This window comes from Ammospiza nelsoni, chromosome 3 (assembly GCF_027579445.1).
Source record: "Ammospiza nelsoni isolate bAmmNel1 chromosome 3, bAmmNel1.pri, whole genome shotgun sequence".
Taxonomy (NCBI): domain Eukaryota; kingdom Metazoa; phylum Chordata; class Aves; order Passeriformes; family Passerellidae; genus Ammospiza; species Ammospiza nelsoni.
Window position 1 is genome coordinate 99779147 of NC_080635.1, and position 21154 is coordinate 99800300.

The 21154-nt window shown below is 35.9% G+C and overlaps 1 protein-coding gene across 1 annotated transcript in view; it reads left to right on the plus strand.

The window, feature by feature from the left end:
• EYS (eyes shut homolog) overlaps positions 1 to 21154 on the plus strand; it is a 703265-nt gene that overhangs the window by 435118 nt on the left and 246993 nt on the right. Inside the window, exons 33-34 of the mRNA XM_059467250.1 lie at positions 6343 to 6533; positions 8240 to 8331. Coding sequence (XP_059323233.1) covers positions 6343 to 6533; positions 8240 to 8331 — 283 coding nt within the window. The remainder of the gene's footprint in view (positions 1 to 6342; positions 6534 to 8239; positions 8332 to 21154) is intronic.

Consider the following 21154-nt stretch of genomic DNA (forward strand, 5'->3'; position numbering starts at 1 on the left):
CTGGATGTTAACCACATTTTATTGTTGTCTAACACGCCACATTAGAGAACATTTCAACTTTGAGAGAAAAACATAACTGTAATTCCTTGCTAGTCATGCAGCACAGACTTCTGTGACAGAATAAAACATGGATTCACTGTAATTGTGGGTTTGTTGTGTGGAACCAAAGGTGAAGCACATTGCAGTGAAATAGCTTTGCAACTGTAAATAGAAATAATGGTTGGAGAACATTGTTCTGCTCTGCCTTTAAGGTGTTTCAGCTGAAAAGACTAAATGAAATGTATGGAAGTAAATGAGACTCATTTGAAAATAAACAAAAGCCTTTTAAATGGTGGTTACAAATATGAAGTAGATTATTGTATTTAAGGGAGTAAAGAGTAAAATGCATGGATTATTTTGCTGTGGCTGTCTTTCAGGACTTGGAGGGAAGATTGACCTTATTTTAGATGCAAAAGAGAGTGATTAAAATGACTCATTAAAAAGGAAACTTCAAAGAAATTAGATTTTTTGAGAGAAAACAGGTGTAAGGAAGATGAAAGCTGAGGTGCTTTAAGCACATTGAGAATGAAAAAAACCAAACCCCACTCCTTCATGCATAGGCTACCTGAAACAGAATTTTCTACAAGTGGTAACCAAAAAAAAGCATCATAGGACTAATATCATCCATTAACCCTGCTTTTATATTCTGTGAAATTAAAAAAAATATATAATAGGGATATTAATTCTTTGTAGTTAGGACAACAAGTATGCTCTTCAGCCAAGATACCTGTTTCAATTTAAGTATATTTTCTCTTATTCCTCTGTCATTAATATCTACAAAGAGCCTGCCTGGAGGCTCAATAACCTCCTTGTAAGACTTCCTGCTCAACAGCAGGACTGAAGGTCGCCCATGCCTTCCTCCCACACCGAGAGCTCTGCAGCCACTCTTGGTGCATTGGGCTACCCTTGCAGTGTTATTGGCCCATAGGGAAGAGTAACGAGGGTTAAACACCTGAGAGCTGGGCAAGCCTGCTGGTCTCTGTGTAGAATCCCAGATCCTTGCTCTGACAGTGAAGCTGACAGAAGAGCCTCTGAGGACATCAGGTTGGTTTGGTGTAAGGCCCTGGAGCTCACTCAATGAGTCTTAAAAGGATTTAACGTTATTTTTTGCAGTTTGAGTTAGATGCAAGGGAGAAACACTGACAAGATATTCTCAAGAGGGCAACCAAATAAAAACTTTACTGTCAAACTTCAGAAAATCTGGGAACTTTTAAGTGTTAGAGCAACATTAAATCAACATAAAGCATTTCACAAAGTGTTAATTTAGTAAACTCTAAGCCCATTCAACTTAGCAAACTCCAACCCATCTGACTTTAAGTTACTCAAACTTTGAGAAGAAGGAATTAGAAGAAAGAGAGAAGAGATATAGAAAAGAACAAATACAGCTACTACTTCTGGTTCCAGTGGTGTTCACCTGAGAGAAATTCCAAGAGGATGTAGGGTCAAGACCTGTGTATGCCTTATGCTCTGGCTTACATACCCATTAGCTTTCCTGTGACCTTCCCTTAGGAGGGACTTCTGGTCATTTTGCCACTTTGGAGCTGGGTTAGGGGCTCCAGGGTTGGAGTGTGGAGCATTGCCTCCCTAGTGCCAGGGTCTGGCCCCACTGCTGGAATCCAGCCCCTGGGGGTGCCGGGGGTGTGGGGCAGGGCAGCGCCTTGCCAGGGTGAGGCCTGACCTGCCCCTTTCCCCCCGCGTGTGCCTGAAATGGTTCAGGCCAGCAACTTCTACCATCTCCAGGCTGAGCTGCCTCTGAGGGTCTCTTGAAGAACCTTGTTTGCCTTCAGCAGTGCCCTGAGCAGCTGCATGTCTGCTGGCCCATCACACGTCTCCAGCCTCTCCTGTCTCATCAGCCCACCCATCCCTACCTGCGGGGTCATGGCCTCTGGCCCTTTCTGTGTCTGGGTCAGCTTCTTCTCCACATGTGTTTGTGCAGTATTCTGCTAGATGGTGACAGCTGCCTTCTCTGTCCTTACAACTCCCTCACCAGACAACACAGAGCTGCTGCCAGAGCCCACAGAGGGACCACACCACAAGCAGCAGTGGGGAGTGAGAGAGAGAGGGAGCTGTGCAGACAATGGCACAGCCATCCATCAGTGTGGCCATTGGAGGAGCAGGGCACTGTGTCCTGCCAGGCTCACAGGAGGTGCTGGCACGGCTGGTGCCCAGTGTGGTGGGCCAGGAGCACGCCCTGGCTGAGGAAGCCATGGCAGTTTGTGTGGAGGAAGCTGACAAGCTGTCCCAGGGGAGGCACTGCTCCTTGAATGCTGTTTGTGTAAACCTGGGACATGGACATCCATTGGAAGCCATTATCAGGTCTGCAAACAGCCCTGTGAAACAATCCTTGCTCTGACTTTCTTGTTTTTCTTTTCTATTTTTTTTTCTTTCATCATTATCTGGTTTTAAACAAACATAAGTAATTTTTATAATGACTAGTTTATGCTATTAAGATAAGTGTTACTTCTTAATAAAAATAAATAAAATTTCAAATAGAAAATTAATTGCTATGATTTTTTCATGACAGGTTCTTTCCATAGGCAATAATGCCCTCTATTTGAATGTTGTAAGATAGTTCTAATTAAAAGAATAGCAAAAGATGTGAAATATACGTCCGTGAAAAAGAGAATACCAATAGCTTGAATGAGAGGATTTTGTTCCCAGGTGTAACGTGACAAAAAGAATTGCAGAAGAAAGAAGAAGAACATTATTTTAATCCTCTTTGTGCCTGAGTCCATGCAAACTGCAGGGGGTACATTATACCTAGAAATACATAGAGGCAAAAGCTCGATCACCAGGAGTACATGCTCCTGAACATCTAAAAAGTTTTTATTATCTCTCTGTACCTGTCTTTATAAACAAAGACTTACAATTGTGTAGCTCTCAAAAATTTTTAATTTTGCAGGCCTCCATTCTGAAGCTGATGCAGCTGATTCTCAGTGGAATAGAGAAAACCAGTAGGGAGTGGCAAGATTTAAAGAAGCTTGCCTGTCAGCTGGGTTCAGACCTGCCTGTGTATCTGCTTGCTATTACAGCTGAATCTCAAATTTTTTAACATTCAGACATTTAAGATTCATATGAAGTCTAGTAAACACAAAACCACGGATAGCTGGATGTGCACAGGGGAGCAAGCTAAAGCTGAGAGGACTTTATAGACCAAAGGGCTTGTCTGTTTCTTAGGAAAGCAAGTGTTTGGCATTCCTAGGGAAAGATAAGATACGGTTTCAATTTTTCTTTTTTTTCATTCTAAAGGCTTGGGGGATGAGTCCTCTCCATTAGGACAAAAAGCAATCTAGGATGCCAACTCCAGAGGTCAAATGAAAAAACTGCATCTAAGTGCAATAGAAGGATTATAAGCAAAGCTTATGTTCTATAAAAAGAAATTGAGTACTGTTACAAACAATGTGAGAATCTTAATAAGTGAAACCACACCAGCAGTTTATGTTAATAGCTGTTGTGGGAAGGTATGTAGCCTGCTTGTTATTGAAGTAGTATTTTTATGGATTTTACAGAAACCTGGAGCCTGCTAAATATTCTTCAGTGCTTTCTCTCATTAATTCTTTCCATATTTGTAGACTAGAGCAATTGCAGTAATTTTACTGCAGATGATTTGTTTAAGAAGTTATCTGTTTAGCAGCATGAATGTATTTCCCAGAAGAAGCCAAACTGGCCTCAAATCCATGGAATAGGCATGGAGTGTATTGTCTTGCAAGGCTTCATCACGTGCTGCCATATGAAGATAAAAATAAATGGATGTTGGTCAGAATAAAGTTGCAAGTTTTGTCTGTAGTGCTCTGTGCACTTGCTACAATTACACAGAGAAAGCTAAAGGTAGATGCCACTAGCTTGTGCTTGTTTGGTTTTCCTTGAATTTTAGTAGATAATTCAGTCTGACCTCAGTTATCAGAGTTAAATTACAGTTTCAGGAATCGCGAATAAACTCTTCCTGCAACTACCTCTTTTTTGTTTTTTTTCTCCTCATGATTACAGATTTTACTCTTCTGTGAGATCTGGAATCTCAAATGCCTTCTGTTAGTAAATCTCTGGAGAGCTGACATAGTTTTGACCTTTCTCACATGTCAGCTTTATTATACGCTGAACAATGTGGGAGAGAAAAACAACCCAGCAATAAAAACAACCCACCTCCAAAATATTGGGAAGGTAGCAGAAGGATTTAGGACTGCAGGAAGGGGATGTTGTGTACAACTTTGCTGTCTTTTAGCCAAGCTGATCTCCTACATGGATCAAGAAAAAGAGATGGTTAGATATCAGACTTTCATGGTGTGGGGATAACTGAATGGTTCCTTGGGATAAGCAAAATCTATTCAGGGGCAATTCAGGGCAAGCAGAATGAGAGAAAGATTTAGAGCTCAGTGGCTTGCTCAGGATGGAAAACAAACAAGGGCTAGGGATTGGCAATAATTCTCAAAAGCCTTTTATTTGAGAAATTGCCCTGTCTTTAAAATGTAAAAATCTTTCTGTGCCTTTCTTTTTAATTTAATTTTCTGAAATTTACACCTGCAGGCTTATAGTTCAAAGAAGAGTTTTTAAGGATTAAATACACTTAAAATTGTAAAATCTCTTTTATTGCAGCACTGGTTATTGATTGGTATTTCTTGGAATTTTTTGGTCTATGTTATTCTATGTTGAATGTATGCATATGTTGGTGATACTTATATAGTACTGAGAATTTCTTAAGAGCTTAGCTTGAGATTTGACCACAGTCACTTGAACTTTGTAAATAGGTTTATGCAAAGTCATGAAAGGATAAAATTCAGCATACCCTTACAGTGAAACATGAAAGTTCAGCATCAACAGTTTTTGTTTTATCCCAGTATCATTTTTGTTCAGAATTTAATCATATATAGCGAGGCATTTGATATTGGAGTTGTTGTCCAAGAGATTAAAATTTTACCTATTTTGGAAAGTAAAAAGAGATCTGTGACCTTCAAAGATATCCTAAACCCCTGTAAAATTGATTGAGTGAAATTTGACCAAAGGGAAATGGAATCATTCACTTATGTGTTGTGCATTGTATACAGGTTGATAGTGTTGCACCAACATTTTTCACAAGATGGCTGAATTGTTAATATTTCTTTAAATTTTTATCAGTCTCATGAAGCTGATCAAACAAATAATTGTGTGCTGTGAGACTAAAGCATATATACCTGCTTCTACAAAAATTGCAATACTTAACTCCTCATGTTACAAGTATGGAAGAGAACCCATATTTTTTAGTCTTTACAAGCAGACAGGTGTAGTGGTCTCAATTTAAATACTGGCAAATGAAAAAAACAAAGTGCAAGACTGCAGCTGTGTATGAATAGGTACCTATGTGCATGTCTCTTCCCTTGTAATCACACCATAAGAGAAAGAAAAAGAAGGGGAAAAAATGGGGGAAAGTGAGCAGTGAATGGAGAGGAGAGAAAAGGGAGGGAAGTGGGAAGGGAAGGGAAGGGAAGGGAAGGGAAGGGAAGGGAAGGGAAGGGAAGGGAAGGGAAGGGAAGGGAAGGGAAGGGAAGGGAAGGGAAGGGAAGGGAAGGGAAGGGAAGGGAAGGGAAGGGAAGGGAAGGGAAGGGAAGGGAAGGGAAGGGAGCAAAAAACATAGAGGAAAGGAATGGTGAAAGGAAATAAGAAAGAAGGGGACAGGAAGAAATAAAAAATACAAAGAAGCCCCTTTAAATGTCACCTGCTGGGCTTGAAGCCATATATTCACATGCCTTTTCTATTTAAAAAAGTGTTACATCTGCCCTTGCCAGGTATTGCATGGGGTGCTGAATGCTATGAGGTTCATAGATAAATGAGACAAGATGGATGTAAACCCAAGGAAAATTTTCATCTTTCACCCTAGCACCAGAAAATATTTGATATATTAAGATGCCAACTTCATAATTAGTTTGTAGAATGTCTTCCTCCATTTAGATATTGCATAGTTTCTGTAGAGACTTCAAACCCATTCGTTCTTGCATCTAGGTTTGATGAAAACACCTAACTTTGAAGAAAATGTCGAGCCAAAGCTGCTAGATACGTACCAATTCTTTCATCTTTGTAGCCTAGTCTTTCAGGTATTGATCTATATGCTTGCTTAATATATTTTGACAAAAACCTTTTTGTCTAGTTTTATAAACTCTCAGTGTTAACCTTTGACAGAAGAAAACCAATATCATTTTTCAGATTCATTTATGAATCCTTGAAAGATGTAAACAATTATGCTGTATCTTTGCTACCACTACCAGAATAAGAGAGCAGAGTGTGAAGAAGAAAAATATCTTTATATTCTTACATGTCTCAAAATTCTATTCACAGATTTTAGTTATGCTCGCTACTATGGTGATTCTTACCTGGAATTTCAAGGCTTACATTTGAACATGCAGAATTTCATCCACCTGGAATTTAGGACCTATGATCCTCATGGACTTCTTCTAAATATTGAACAGAGCCCAGAAACAATTCAACATTTTCTAATTCGACTTGTCATCAATAATGGTACCTTGCAGGTAAGGCATCAAAATCTCCCACTGAAGGAAAAGTAAATAAAAGTTGAATCTGTAAAACTGTTAGTATTTTTTAATTTTCTTACTGTAGAAGATAGTAAATAAAGCTGCAGAGATTCTTGACATCTTCAGCATTTTAAGGAAGATAGTTGTTAAACTTGCTCTCTGTTTTGTCAATTTCTTGGCTAATATAGTCAATATGACTCACAAGAGTATACATTAAAACACAAAACCAAAAAATGTACGTTTTATCTTTACATGCTGTACAAATTAAGTTATTTTATACCTAAACTAACTGAAATTCCTCACATGCAACTTCATAAAAATTGTCATAAGGAAGGCTTTTGACATAGGCATAGACATAGAAATTGAATGAATTGTCAGAGAAAAATTTATTATGTTAGAGAATAGAGTGTATCTTTTTTACTATGTATCTATACATAGAAATCTTTCACTCCATCTATTATTTAGATCTCAGTTCCACAGGATCAGGAAAAAAACAATTATTTGGCTCTCATGGACAGACTAACAAGGAATATATTTGTTTATAAACTTTAAAGAGTAAAGTGTTTATTGTGGTATATCTTTACCTTCCACAAATTATTCCATCTTTTCAGAGAAAGAGGTAATACTAGAGCTTTTTTAAGAGATAGGCAGATACTAAAGAGGCTATAAAAAGATATTAAAAGAAAAGTTACTTTTCTCATGACTTGCCTCCCATTTTCCTGCTGAAACTTTCCCAAAGTACCTGTAATATATTCTTTTGTAAGAACTGTGAAATGTCTGTTAGAAACAGCATTTTGTATTATATTTGCCTTCATGTTTTAAGACCATGACCATACTAAACAGATATATAAACTGAAGATAAATAGAAAAGAAGAAAATTACCTTTTACTCATTTTGTTATGTTGTGATTTTTTGTCTTTTACTATATTGTGACTTTGTCCAGAAAAAAAAAGGTGAGATTATTCACGGGCAGGAAGTTATCCAATGTTTAGAAAATGGTGATGGCTTTAAGTTCATCTTACTTGTATTCATGGTAAAGTAATGATGCGGAAAAATATTTTTCTAACATATCATAAGCACCATAAAATATGAAAATACTTTAATTGACACAAATCTATTCAGAGATCCCAGTGTGCCATGTTAAAACTAACTGAATTCACTTAATCATTCACAAAGCTGGTCAATTAAGTGTGGATTTAAAGCCCAATGAACAAATGGTTCTAAGCTCACAATCAAGCTACAATTACAAGTAGACAAACCATGAAATCAAGTGCTTGTTCGCATTAGTATAGGAAATTAAATGGTGCTCCAAAATGCTCAAGCCTGCACGCTACATTACATGTTTGGAAGTGTAAGGAAGCCATAAAATGTTAAGTAAAATTCACCCATGGCCAGTGTTAATTTCAGATGGGTTGCAGATGGTTGACTTTTTTGGAAATCAGACCCATAATATCTGATTGTACAATACACAAAGATTAAAGCATTTTCATGCAGATTAGTAAGCATATATGTGTACTTGCAAATTTCTGGTACAATAGGCCTCCTTATCCAGAACTTTCAATGAAACATTTATTTTTCTTGATACACATGACATCCTTCAGGGTTTTTTTTAAACCATTTATCATTTTAAAATTCAAGTTTCAATGCCTGAAACTGTTTAATTATTGGAAATAATGTTATTAAAACCTTTTCCCATTCTTTAGTACCAGTATTTATGTGATGACGCAGCAGAAATCAAAAACATCACTACTACTGCTAGAGTGGACAATGGATACTGGTACAGTGTGCAAATTAGGTAAGTTTACTGTTTTCTGTTTTTATCAAAGATCACATAGTTTGGACCATTAGTAAATCCCACAGATATTATATCTGATTAACTATGATACCTCAACACATACTGTAAAATTATGTTATGGTAGTCTGGGCCAAAACACATCCTTGGAAAGAATGTTTAAATCTACAGTTGGACAGTGCTCATCACATCCCTGATGTGCTTAGTGGAAATAAATTTATTCTTTTTGAAGTAATTTACTGTAGCAAACATAAACATTCAGTCAGGGAAGATGCTGCACAGTAAATCCAAGCTACTCAGTCCAGGAAATAGTTGAATTTCCAACAATGAGAGTGTGATTTATAGAAAAATACTGGAAAATAAATAGATAGGCAGAAGCAGCACCATGACTTTCATTGCTGTCACTGACTTGCAACTCGTAATAGGATATATTATTCCTGTAAAAGTAGCAATACGTGCAACTGAAGGAGAATAAAATGAAAAGAAAATGAGATAGGAAAAAGGGGTAGGTAGTAGGCTTTCCTTAGTGTTTGTGCATATATGTATCTAATGACCAAATATCTGTGATCATAGAATCCACAGCCTTGGAAGTGAAAGTTTTGGGTTCACTTTATAGGAAAGTTAGGCACCTAGTGTGCTCTCTGAGTGCCTAGTTCCTATTAGGTAGCTTAAAAATGGTCCAGCCTTCTTGTCCAGCAAGAAGAAAGCAAGCTAACTGTCTGCTTGTCTCTCAGGAGTAAGTTAGTCCTTAAAACGTTTGTGGAGGAGTGCAGAAGGAATACAAACCTTTCACTGGAATAGACCTTTTATCGCTATATCTGTCCAAATATTGTTAAATGAAGAACTTTTGCAGGGCAAGACTGTCTCCCCTTCCTTCCATGGGGAAATATGGTGGAGTGTGTATCCATTATATTGTGCCTGCTGCCTCAGATGTGGCACTGAGTACTCAGTCAGGAGAACCAAAGTTTGTTTCTGCATTTCAGTTACCATTGCTATCATAATTTTTTTTCCAGCAAGTTAAACCACTCTCATGGCTAGGACTGCTCAGTAACACACACAAATTAATGCAAGGAGCAAAAGCCAGTAATCCACTGTGGTTGTGCTTATCACCCAAAAAGGAGCAGCATAAACCAAGCCATGCTAATGGAAGCTAAAGCAAGTGTAAGCTCCTCCATGACCAGGAAGAAATAGAACACAGTATCTCAATGGCACTGATAAAAGTGAGATTCTCTAAAATCTAATAACATACTGAGTTCTGTTTATTTCCTGGTTATGACTCCCTCTACATACCAAGATAGAGAAATTAAATTGGAAAATAGTTTTTAGAGAACAAAGATGATAAAATTACTAAGTAGCTTCTATATGAATAGAGACTAAATACTCAAGTACTCGGCAAGCCCATTAAATACAAGTAAGAGAGGATCCCAAAGAGGACATATCCCAAGTGACAGAGAAAGGGCATAAGTGGAGACATAAAATTTTTTGTTACCTAGATAGTTGAAATCCATTATAATTCAATTGTTATTCCTTTGTTACTCATTTTAAGAAAGATTTAAGATCCTGAAAATAGCAAAAGTATGAATACCTGAACCCTCAGTAACTCTCTACAGTGCCTTTCTCCTGGCACTGAAGAATTCAAACTGTGATGTCACTGTCATCCCTCAGAGATCCACTAATTACTATTATGGGAATGCACTTATTCCATGCATTTTCCCCCTACTCCATCAAGCAGAAAAAAGCTCGAGTCTCTAAATCAGCCCTGTGACATGATGATAGCCCATGACAAAAGAAAGCCAACCTAATTTCTATATTTTGCTTTTCCTTTTGAGCATAAAAAAGAAAGGAACTTTCTTTCATTTGCAGGAAATTATTTCAGGACAGCTCAGGAAATGGGCCACACTTATTTCTCCTGCTGAAAAAGAAGGCATGCATACCATTTATGAGACTCAGGCTAGTTACAGAGCAATTAATAATTCATCATTCTACTGACTTCAGAAGAGTGGAAATAGTTCTGGAAGTAGTTGTTTTAAGATGGCATTCTGCAGATGACACCAAGTTGTGTGCGAGCGTTGGTTCACTGGAGGGCAAGAAAGCTCTGCAGAAGGATCTGGGCAGGCTGAATCAATGGGTCAAGGCCAATTGTGTGAGGCTTGTGAGAAGTGGCTGAGGGAGCTGGGGCCGTCTGGCTGGGAGAAGAAGAGGCTGAAAGGAGACCTTATGGCCCCCCTACAACTCCCTGAAAGGAGTCTATAGTGAGGTAGGGGTCAGTCTCTTCCCCTGACTAACAAGAAATCAGACAAGAGGAAATGGCCTCAAGTTGCACCAGAGGAGGTTTAGGTTGGATATTTGGAAAAAAATCTTCTCAGAAAGGGTTGTAAAACACTGAAAGAGGATGTATAGGGAAGTGTCTGTGTCACCATCACTGGAGATATATAAAAGTCATGTAGACATGGCAGTTAGAGCTAGGGTTTAGTGTTGGATGGACTAGGCAGTGCTGGTTTAACAGTGGAGATTGATGGCTTTAAAGATCTTTTCCAACCTAAACAACTCTGTGATTCTATGATTCTAAGATTCAAAATATCAGCAATGTAGATGTCAGGAAGATTTGGAGTTGCTTCTCACTGTCATCTCATGCATTTTCACATGTGCTTGAATTAATTATAAAGTATATATCCTGTATATATATGCTTTACATTTTTTCCTATATTGACAATTAAATATATATTGTTGACAGTTAAGTTTGATAGAGTCAGTCTTGAAATATGAGTTAATTGTTTTATAAAGTTAACATTTCATTTAATCAACTGCAGTGTAATAGAAACAGCATAAGAAAACTTAAAATAACTTTGGTGAAAAATTTCTGTAACTTATTCGACAACTTTCTAGAGGCTTGCAAATATTTAATCTTCTCAAAACTGATTTTCAGTGAGATAAATATGTTAAGTTTTGAACAATGGTATCTGGGAAACCGGTGAAGTTAAATGGGAATGTAGGAGATACTACATATTGTAACATCGTGGGTATGCACACAGGATTTTCTTTGTTGTGCATATGTTAAGCATTGTGAACAGATATTTTAGATAATAAAAATAACTTTTTTTGAAAGAAAATGCTAATTTTAATTATTTAATGTTATCTTAATTTTTTGGAGCTCTTTTGATGTAATCCTGTGATGGAAAGGATTTTGTCTTTTCAATTAAGGAAAAGCAGTGCATTTCACCTACTGAAGATAAGCCATCTTCAAAGAGTGTGATGCCTCTACAATATCATATTAAATGAAAGTAGACTTAAAAGTAGTGACTGCTGTTAAATACAAGTTTAAGTACAGTGAAAATTAGATAATGATAGTATCTTCCTTTTCTCCTTACAGGAGAACATTTTACTGCTTCCTTTTTCCCACAGAAATAATTCCTCACGAAAATAAAATAAATGACACACTATCTAATGTTTGCAAAAAACGTGCATATTGCTGTCAAACAATGTCCTTTATGCAGTTCTCATGGTTCATCATGGTATTCGTGCTGAAAGAAAAGTAGCAGCATTGCTGAAGAACATTTTTCCTGATGATGGAATATTGTGACTACAAAAACTGTAATAATTTAATAAATTTGGTACAATGTAAGGACTGTATTTGCTTCAAAATCTGGGATATTGTGGATAATTTGGGTTAGAATGTAACTTTTTGCGTCAGATTAGTCTAATCTAGAATTGGCTGCTAAAACCAACGTTGCCAAGGTTTGCCTCAGAGCAGTGCCTGAAAGTTCCATTTCATGTGTAAACTACTGTGGTTTTGTACTAAGCCTGTTAATGAAACTTCATTGCAGCTGTTTCACTCACATTTCTGACTATTGTTTTGGTTTTCTTGAGTGTTACCAGGGAAGTGAGCGAGCTACTGTGAAAAATGGATATGGGCAATATCCCACAGGGATTGGATTACTGCAGGATATTGTGAAGAGAAGAAAATGTTAGACTCAAGCACTGGAAGGTTTACATGTTTGGTTTTGTAGTGTAGATACAGTTTTCTTACTGGCAATGCATGGGATGCTCGGCCACAATCTTCTCATTCCAGCCTTCATAAAACTGCCTCCATTAACTGCTTTAAGCTTTTTCTTCTTCAATCTTTGTCATCAAAACGAGTTGATAAAATAATATGTATTGCAGAAGCAAACCAAACTGCAGCAGCAATATTAGAAATTTGCCTTTTCTTGCCCCAGTTCAGTACTGATACAAATAGTTTCCTCAATTATGTAAAAAGTATTTTTATATAATTGAAGTCTCAGATTATTATTTTCAATTGCTTTAGCAAATTTTTCCATTTATAAATTTGTTATGCAATAGATGTCATGAATACAACTTCATTCTTTAATGTGAGTCTATCGTGTTTGAATTTTTTTTAATTGTCTGAGATATTTTGGATTATAATCTGGTGTTGTGCTCCATTATAAACTGACTGTAAAATCTGCTTTTCAAAGAGTGTTTTATTCCTCTACTTTAACTCCTATTGTTTTTAATTTGAGTTTTGCACTAGTAACCTATAGGACTTTTAGTGATTGATTGTCTTGCTTTTGAGATGTAAAAGTTTTCTGATTCCTTTAGTCAGAAAAAGATCTTTATAATCATGCCAAAATGCAACATGTGCTCATTCAGGAGCTTTTATATTGCTTGGTTTTGACAGCTTTTTATGAGGGTCTGAGATAATCCATATGGTGCAAAGTATCCTGTATTTATTATCCTTCACAACATGCTACAAACCTCATATTTTCCCTAGGACTTTTAGGCAGGTAAGATAAGCATATGATAGATAAAGTGGGTAGCAAATCCTGCAGACGCTTCTCTGTTTTGGTTTTTTTTTTTTTTTTTGTTCTTTTTATTTCTTTTATTGTAAATTCCTGTTTTTACTTTATTGCAAAGGTGCAGAATTTTGACCTTCATTTTTTAGCATGACAGCATATGGGTGAAGAAGTCACTCATCTGTTGTTTCATGTACCATGTAAAGGTCATATACTTGTTGAAAACATGCTTAATGGTCCGTATCCTCAAGAAGCAGTGTAAGTCAAAAGATATTATTACCAACTGCTGCTGTTTAGTTAGAGATCTCTATTCAATATTTATGAAATGCTGTATTCAATATTTATGAAAAGTGAGAAATATATTCTTGATATAAAATAGCTTCAGGGTCTTTTAATTTTCTTCTTGTCTCCCAAGAAAGCTGTCAATGGACTTGCATCAGCAGCAAGAAGTTTAAGTACTTAGATCCATCAGGGTTTAGCCTGTTTTGTATGTTACCAATACAAAAGATTTAGGAAGTTGCTGGACCTCTAAACTGGCCATTGACAGGGTCCTCACAAACTTCTTAACCGTGGTTGTGTTGGTCTTTTTTTTCAGTCCCTCCTAAAGTGCCTAGTGTAAAACTAAGGGTGAATGAAATACATGTGCTGACTTACCTAATAATTTCTAATTTTTATATGGTCTGAAACTTTTCCCAAATCAGTGGAGCTTACTTGGATAAAGTACAGGGGGTTTTTTACTTAGTTCAATTTATTTATGATGAATTAACACTGGTAATAGAATGACATTTGTATTTTCTTAAATTCACTGTATGTTAAATCCTAAGTAGTTTATATCTGCTACTTAACGTCCGATATACATTGCAGAGATGCCAAGACACTGAAAACAAATGGGTTTGAGAATATAGTTTAGAAATGCAGGCATTTTCATTTAATGGGGAATGAAAATAATTAAAACATTGAAAATATTGATACTGATATCAAGACCTGGATTTGTAAAGTGGAAAATAGGAATGAGTTGATCGTGAAGTGTGAAAAAAATTGTAAGGATTCTTTTTCATTTTGGTTTGGGGATTTTGGACAAAGATAAAGAAATTTAACGTTGAATAGATATAGTAACTATCACACAGATGAGCAGGAAAAATGAACAATATCCCCAAAAAGGGTATTATTAAATACTTGTGAAAGGAAAAAGATACTAACTTTTAACAGCATAGGTTGACTATTGGCACAAGTAGCTCAAAAGGTGGACAATTTCTGGGGCTGAAGATTTCTATTACATGATGACACTATTGCTGCCTGCTGGCAGAGCATAAGAGTGCCACAGAAATGGTAATGCTGGATTGAAGCAACAGAATCAAAGGAGATTGTGATTTATGAACTGTGAAACTGAAGCCAAATAAGAATCAGAAAACACTAAATAGAGGAAAGGTTCTGAAATCTTTGTAGTTGGAACATACGTGTTTTCCAGTTCATTCTGGTAATGTGCACAGTACATTTAGAGAGAGTTAATTTGATTTTAATCCTTTCACAGATTAGTAGAGGAGGAATTAAGCCAATAATATTCCCTCTTGTAACTAATTTTTTTTTTTTACTTTATCTCATTAATACTTTATAACTTAAACCTTCTTTAATGTATCTTTCTATTTGGGAGCTGGGGTTGTTCAGCTGGAAGAAAATGAGGTTCAGGAGACAGCATGTTGCTCTCTATAGATACCTGAAAGGAGGTTGTAGCCAAGTGGAGGTCAGTACCTTCTTCCAGGTAACAAGATGAGAGGAAATGGCCTCAAGTTGCACGAGGGGAAGTTTAGGTTGGATATTAGGAAAAATTTCATCACAGTATTGGTTGTTAAGTATTGGAAAAGGCTGCCCAAAGTGTGACCTTCACTGGAAGTATTTTTTTTTTAAATTTAGAGGTTGCAGTTAGGGACATGGTTTAGTGATGAACTTTGCAATATTAGGTTAGTGGTTTGACCGGTGACCTTAGAGGTCTTTTCCAACCTTAATTATTGTATTATTCTGTGATAGTTCTCCCTCTTTAATGATTTAAAACACAGTGGAAATAATGACTCTGTAGATGCTAGAGAGCAGCAACAGCATCTCACTAAAAAACACAGATAAGAAAACTGATCTCTACATAGGTTGAATAGGAGAATGCATTTATTATAGCTGCTGCTGAACAATTATTAAGGAAAGAGACCATCCATGAATTTATACTTACCCAGTTTCCTCTGTGAATAAGAATAGATTTCTGTAGCTTAAGATCATTTTTGTGCACAAATACCAGAAGTAAGTTTCAAGTACAGAGTATCACTGCAGTCATGTTCTGTTAATCCCAGAGATTTCTAAAATACCAGTAAGGCTGAACTATTTTTTTTTAGGAGAACATCTTAAGCTTCAATAGTAGAACCTACTGTACGACAACAGCACTAATGGTTGTACCGTTTTTTGAAGTGTCTTTATTGTGAAAAACAAAAGTATATTTTTATTTTAGATTCAGAAATTTTTTTTTCAATACTAGAAATTGCCTTTCTTTGTCTATCTTTATCACAAAAAGCAAAGAAACAACTTGCCTCTCTTACTGACTGCTGCACATCACCAAGTGCCACATCTGTTAGAGATATTGTCTAAACAATTTATGTGTTTGCTGGAGGCTTTACCTCAGGACATGTCTTTAGCTGTTGTCTGTTTAAGAGTATTGAAATCCTGTTCTGTCCCATGTGATCTATACAATAGTTCTTAACTCTATTGTTCACATTATTAATTTCACAGAACATTCAAAATTTTCTTACCAGAATAATTCAAATTGCTATTTTTTAAAATAAAGTAATAATATTATCATCTGAGTTTTTCAATATATTATAAACATTTTTTCCTTATAAAAAGTAATTGAATGTACCCATATCCTATTTCTGAATGGATTTTGGTTTTAGGAAAAGCAGACATAATATATATAATGCACACAATCTAGTATTTCCTTTTATACACTTAAATGTGCTGCGGACTTTGATTTTGTAATCAAAGTGATTTTAAGAACTCAGGTTTTCACATATGGTATCAACATATTTTATACAATTGGTGCATATTAATAAGGAGTTAATATACTAGCTACCATAAACAAGCTTAGTGGAGAAAAAACAATGTAGGTTTTAAAAAATATTTATACAACTTCTTTTCTCTCTGTGGATGAAAGTATATCATGATTTAAACATAGCAGCATAAAGTAAAATAAGCTATTGTTTTTATCTAAGTTAAAATTTCTAAAATTTCTTGGGTTTAAATTTTCAGGCCAGAAGGGAACATTATTTGACCACCAAGGGACCAGTAGTTTGACCACTTCTATATCTTGAATGATCAATATTTTGTTTGAAGTCTATGAAAAACATAGATTTCATTTAAATCAAGCCATTCTATTAAATATTTTCCTAAGATACACTTTACCGTGATCACCTCTTCCTAAACCCACAGCTTTGGTGGGCAGTTTATGTATACAGATTATTCTGTCTGGCAAACCCCAGCCAGTGCTTCAGTAAAAAGCTGAAAATAAAAGGTGGATAAAGATTCCCTTCTGACCCTGCTAACCTGATGTCTCAGGTATTGAGGTAATGCTCAGGACTGAGCCAGCAGTGCAGACATATAAGAGGTGTAATTCACTCTCACCACAAAGATATTTTTGACTGCTATGTACCCTTTCACTGCTCTGTTATTTGAGACATGTTCAGAAAATGGAGAAATGAAAATAATTAGATGGTTCTGTAGTGGGAGAAAAATGCTGATAGGCACTGCAAATTGCATCCAGAAACCTGAAGACATACATTTTTTTAAAAGTCATTGTACTGCAGAAGATATGAGGCAGCATGAGTATTTGAAAGATGATGCAAGCAATCCTTTTCTCCTCTGAACAGAGCAGGATATGCAAAGAGCAGGACAGGCAGTGTGGCAGCCTTGTTTACTGAGACAGTGCTGTGTGAATTCTGTACACTGTAACTCCTGCGTAGCAAGAAGGAAGCTGGCTGTCTACTTTATCCCACATGAATCCCTTTCAGTCAGAGTTACCTGGAGGCAGAGAGACTGCACCTCTTCTGAAAGCAAATAAGCTTTTTTTTTTCCCTGAAGGGCAGGATGGAGCTTGCACAGAGTCTGCGGCAACAGCGCAGACAGAAAATCCTGAAAAAAAGCAGATGAAGGACAGACAAAAGAAGGAGATTTTTTTAGGACAAATTATATCTAGTAGAAAATTTATTTCAAGTTAGAGAATAAATTTGCTTTCAAGGATTTTATTTAATCATACTTATTGCTACATTTTCATTATTAAAAAAATCTTTTAAGAATCTAGTTATCTTATGTGCTAAATAAATTCTATCCTTAAAGAGGGGGTTTATGACTTTTTGGATTAGTTACTCCAACAAAAGGGAGACAATTCAGAATGCCTGAATGTTAAAGGGACACTTTTGACCTCAAAAGTCTTGGTTGTTTTTTCCATGTTTAAACCACTTTATTCTTCTTATTTCTTTGTTTGGCTGCTGACCCATGTTTCCAGGGCTCATATAGGGTCCTTTGCCTAAGGTGCCATTCAAACCACACCTCTAACTATATGAGGTGCCAGTGAGATTATCCAGGCTCCACCACATCTACTGTATATGGTGGAGCCCACAGCCCTCCACTAACTTCAGAGTTTCTTTAAAATGTTAGCTTGAAGTTTGTCTTCTAAAATTATCAATTTAACTTTGTTTCAGAAACAATTTCTGCCAGCAAACAATCATGGAGTTGTACTGCTGATGCGACAGGATGATATTCTTTTTGAGCTGTGTAGGAAAGATCTTGGTCCTGCCTTGCCAGACATGGCAGAATATCTTTTGCTGTTCTAAAGTCACTACAGCAATTACTTTATTCATTCAGCAAGAACTAAGATTCCACGTAGAAAGGAATAGTGGAAATGGATAAAACCTAGAAATTATGTCAGAGAAACTGGGCATTAATATTTTTTGTATCAGGCATTTAGTTTCCATAAAGTCTTCTACTAAAAAAATGTTTAAAACGTATTGGACTTTTTTTCAGCTAGGTAATTTTATTTTATTTTGCATCAATGCAATGTTAAAAAAAATCCTAATTGAAATCAAAACTCATTATGAAATGGAAATTTAAGGTGTTGCACATATTTTTTAATTTTCCAGACTGGCTATTTTTCACAACCTTCTTATGAATCAACAGAGAATAAGCAACTGCCTTTTCCTTGTGATATCATTGAACGCAATGGATTTAATTATACTAAATTGATCCTAATAACAGTTAATAGTGATTTAATACCACTAATTAGTTTGATACAAACTGTTGTTTTACAGCCTCCTTAAAACAAAAGCTTACTTAGTCATGCTACATCTTGTGTATAAATCACATTCTACATATTCTCAGAACTCTGCCTTAAAGCAGACACTCATAAAAATTTAGAATCATGCAAGTGACAAATCTGTCATGTATTGTGAAATTTTCTTCCTCAGGTTGTTTAATTTTAAAAATGCTAGAAATGTTTCTGTCATAGCTACTTTATTTTGCTTTGGATCTCAAAAGAGATTGTTAGTGTCACTTATAAGAATTAAAATTTTCTGCATTATCTTCTAAAGCAGCTTATTGCAGGGGCAGAGACATGAAACCAGTAAAATAGGACTCTAATAACAGGCCAATAGCAATACATCAGGCTTTGTTCTGTATTATTTTCTATGGAACATCAGAAGATACTTATGGATACTAAAAGTGGGTTCAGTGTTCTGTGGCTGCTTTGGCCACATATCATAGACATGTAACTTGTATGAAGGAGAGCACAGATAGGGTATAGAGATCAGAAATAACATTGGCCAGCAGAGCTGATGTAAATATGAATTCCCACAATGTAACTGTTTTTTATTATAAACAGTCTGTAAGATTCACTTAAAATTGCAGTATTCCAAGTCTAAATCCAACTCTAAACTTCCTGCTCTCTGAATACTTAAATACAGTACTCTCATTTGAGCCAAGATTTTCCCTAAGTGACACATCTCCCTCAGCTTTAAATAAGTGCATACAGTTTTCTAAGTTTAATTTCTGTAAGTAGTATCTATGGTTGATATGCTGTGAGCAGCAAGAAACCAGAAGCAGGAAACTGCAAAGACAGAAAGGGCCAGAGGCATAGATAGTTGGTTTTTTTTAGCTATAGCTAAAGTAGTAAATTAAACTAAAATCTGAAGGCTGGTCTCTGAACTGACACCAACTGGCAAGTCTAAGATCTTTTTTACCAAAAAAATTTATGGTAAAAAAAGTTTGGTAAGGTGAGTTTGAAATGATTCCTGAATTGCACTAACCAGTGAATTTTGTAAGTTTCAGAATTGAAGATAATGTTTAACTTCCTTCGTAACCGTAAGAGAAACAGTGATGACTTTGTAAAAATATGGATGATTCCATGTCAGGATTTGAACTCAACTTGTGGACTTTAGCATAGTAGTGTAAGTGTAATTTCTGTGAAAAGGGGATACTATATTTATTTATTTATTAGAAAATGAAACAAAGTTCATTTCCTTCCTTTGTTGTATTATTAGAGAAATTTGCATCATTAGTTTCATTGTTCTTATTTGTTTAGTTAAATGACAGTTAAATGTAAGACCAGACCAAGAAACCAGCTTCAAGCTCAGGAAATGTGTTATCAGAGAAATGAGAATAAATAGATGTTGAATAATGGGTTTATCTAAAACTTGGAAATGTGTGTTACCTGGTGTCTCAGTAGGGCAAAGTCAGCACAACAGATGAGAGTATTGTAAAATTATGCATTTTACTGCAGAGTGAAAATGTAATGACTGTGAGTGAACTGGAATATATTCTATCTAGATAAATCTACTGCAGGTAATAAGAGATTCTGCCTTATTCTGTAACTGTTATTAGTATGGAATTTCTGGGGTTTTCTCTGCTGAAGGAAGGTGTCAGGTTTGTAGAATTGTAGGGTATTTTGGGCTAAAAAGGGCTTCAGGACGTCTTTAGCCCAACCTCCTGCTCAAAGCAGGGCCAGCCAAGGTCAGAACAGGTTGCTCAGTGCTTTATTGAATCAGATTTTGTAAACCTCCAACACTGAAACCTGCAAAACTTTCTGAGTAGAGGGGTCCAGATGATCGATTCCTAAAGTTGCCTCAAACACCTTTGAAAAGCTGTAAAGATTTCAAAACCATTGCTAGGTAAAAATTGATGCAACCTTTTAAATGTGCCTTCAGAAAAAGTTTCTCTTGATTGTAGTGACAGTAAGTTTATTGTTTTGTCAAAATTTTACAAAAATAAATATTCTACTGCAAGGAACAGTTTGTGTATGAAACCAGAAAATGTAAACCTCCACTACTGAGTGAAAAACAAGTTGTCTTTTTTTAAGCTAATAAATCTATAAATAATAACTAAATATAATTAAAGTGAAATATGTTCTCAGCTTCATTTAAAAAATTGTCTTCAATACAATTGGGGAATTAGGGTTTGTTTTATGATATATTATAATAAAACTTCTTTACTTCTGGTGGTTCACAACTTATGTTCGGTATAGATGCTTTAAATATCTTGTTGCTTTTGTATAATAGACAGAATGCTAATATTACAACCTAAACAATTCAATGTTATTAGTGAATAATTTATTGTTGTTTATCATGGCCACATTCAAGTGAAATTTCTAGAGACAGGTGAAAGTTTCAATCTTGTTTCTAGAACAGAAGATTTTCCTTTTCTATCAGAAAAAAAGGTAAAAGAATTTTTATTCCCAGCAAAGCTGCACAGCATGACTGACAAAATACTTTTTCTGAACATCCCCCTTTCCCTCCTCTGCTTCTGTCCTTTTTTTCTTACTTTTTTACCATTTTATGATAATCCTAAAAATGTCTGTTAATCATCACTGAAAAATGTCAGAAGGTAAAGACATTATGTAAAAGGACTTGGATTTCATACAGACGTTGCCATGTTTAGGGACTGTTATATCAATAGTTATCAAATTATTGTCTGACCTTTCCGTCGTTCCAACCTGCAAGGCACTGAACAATGGG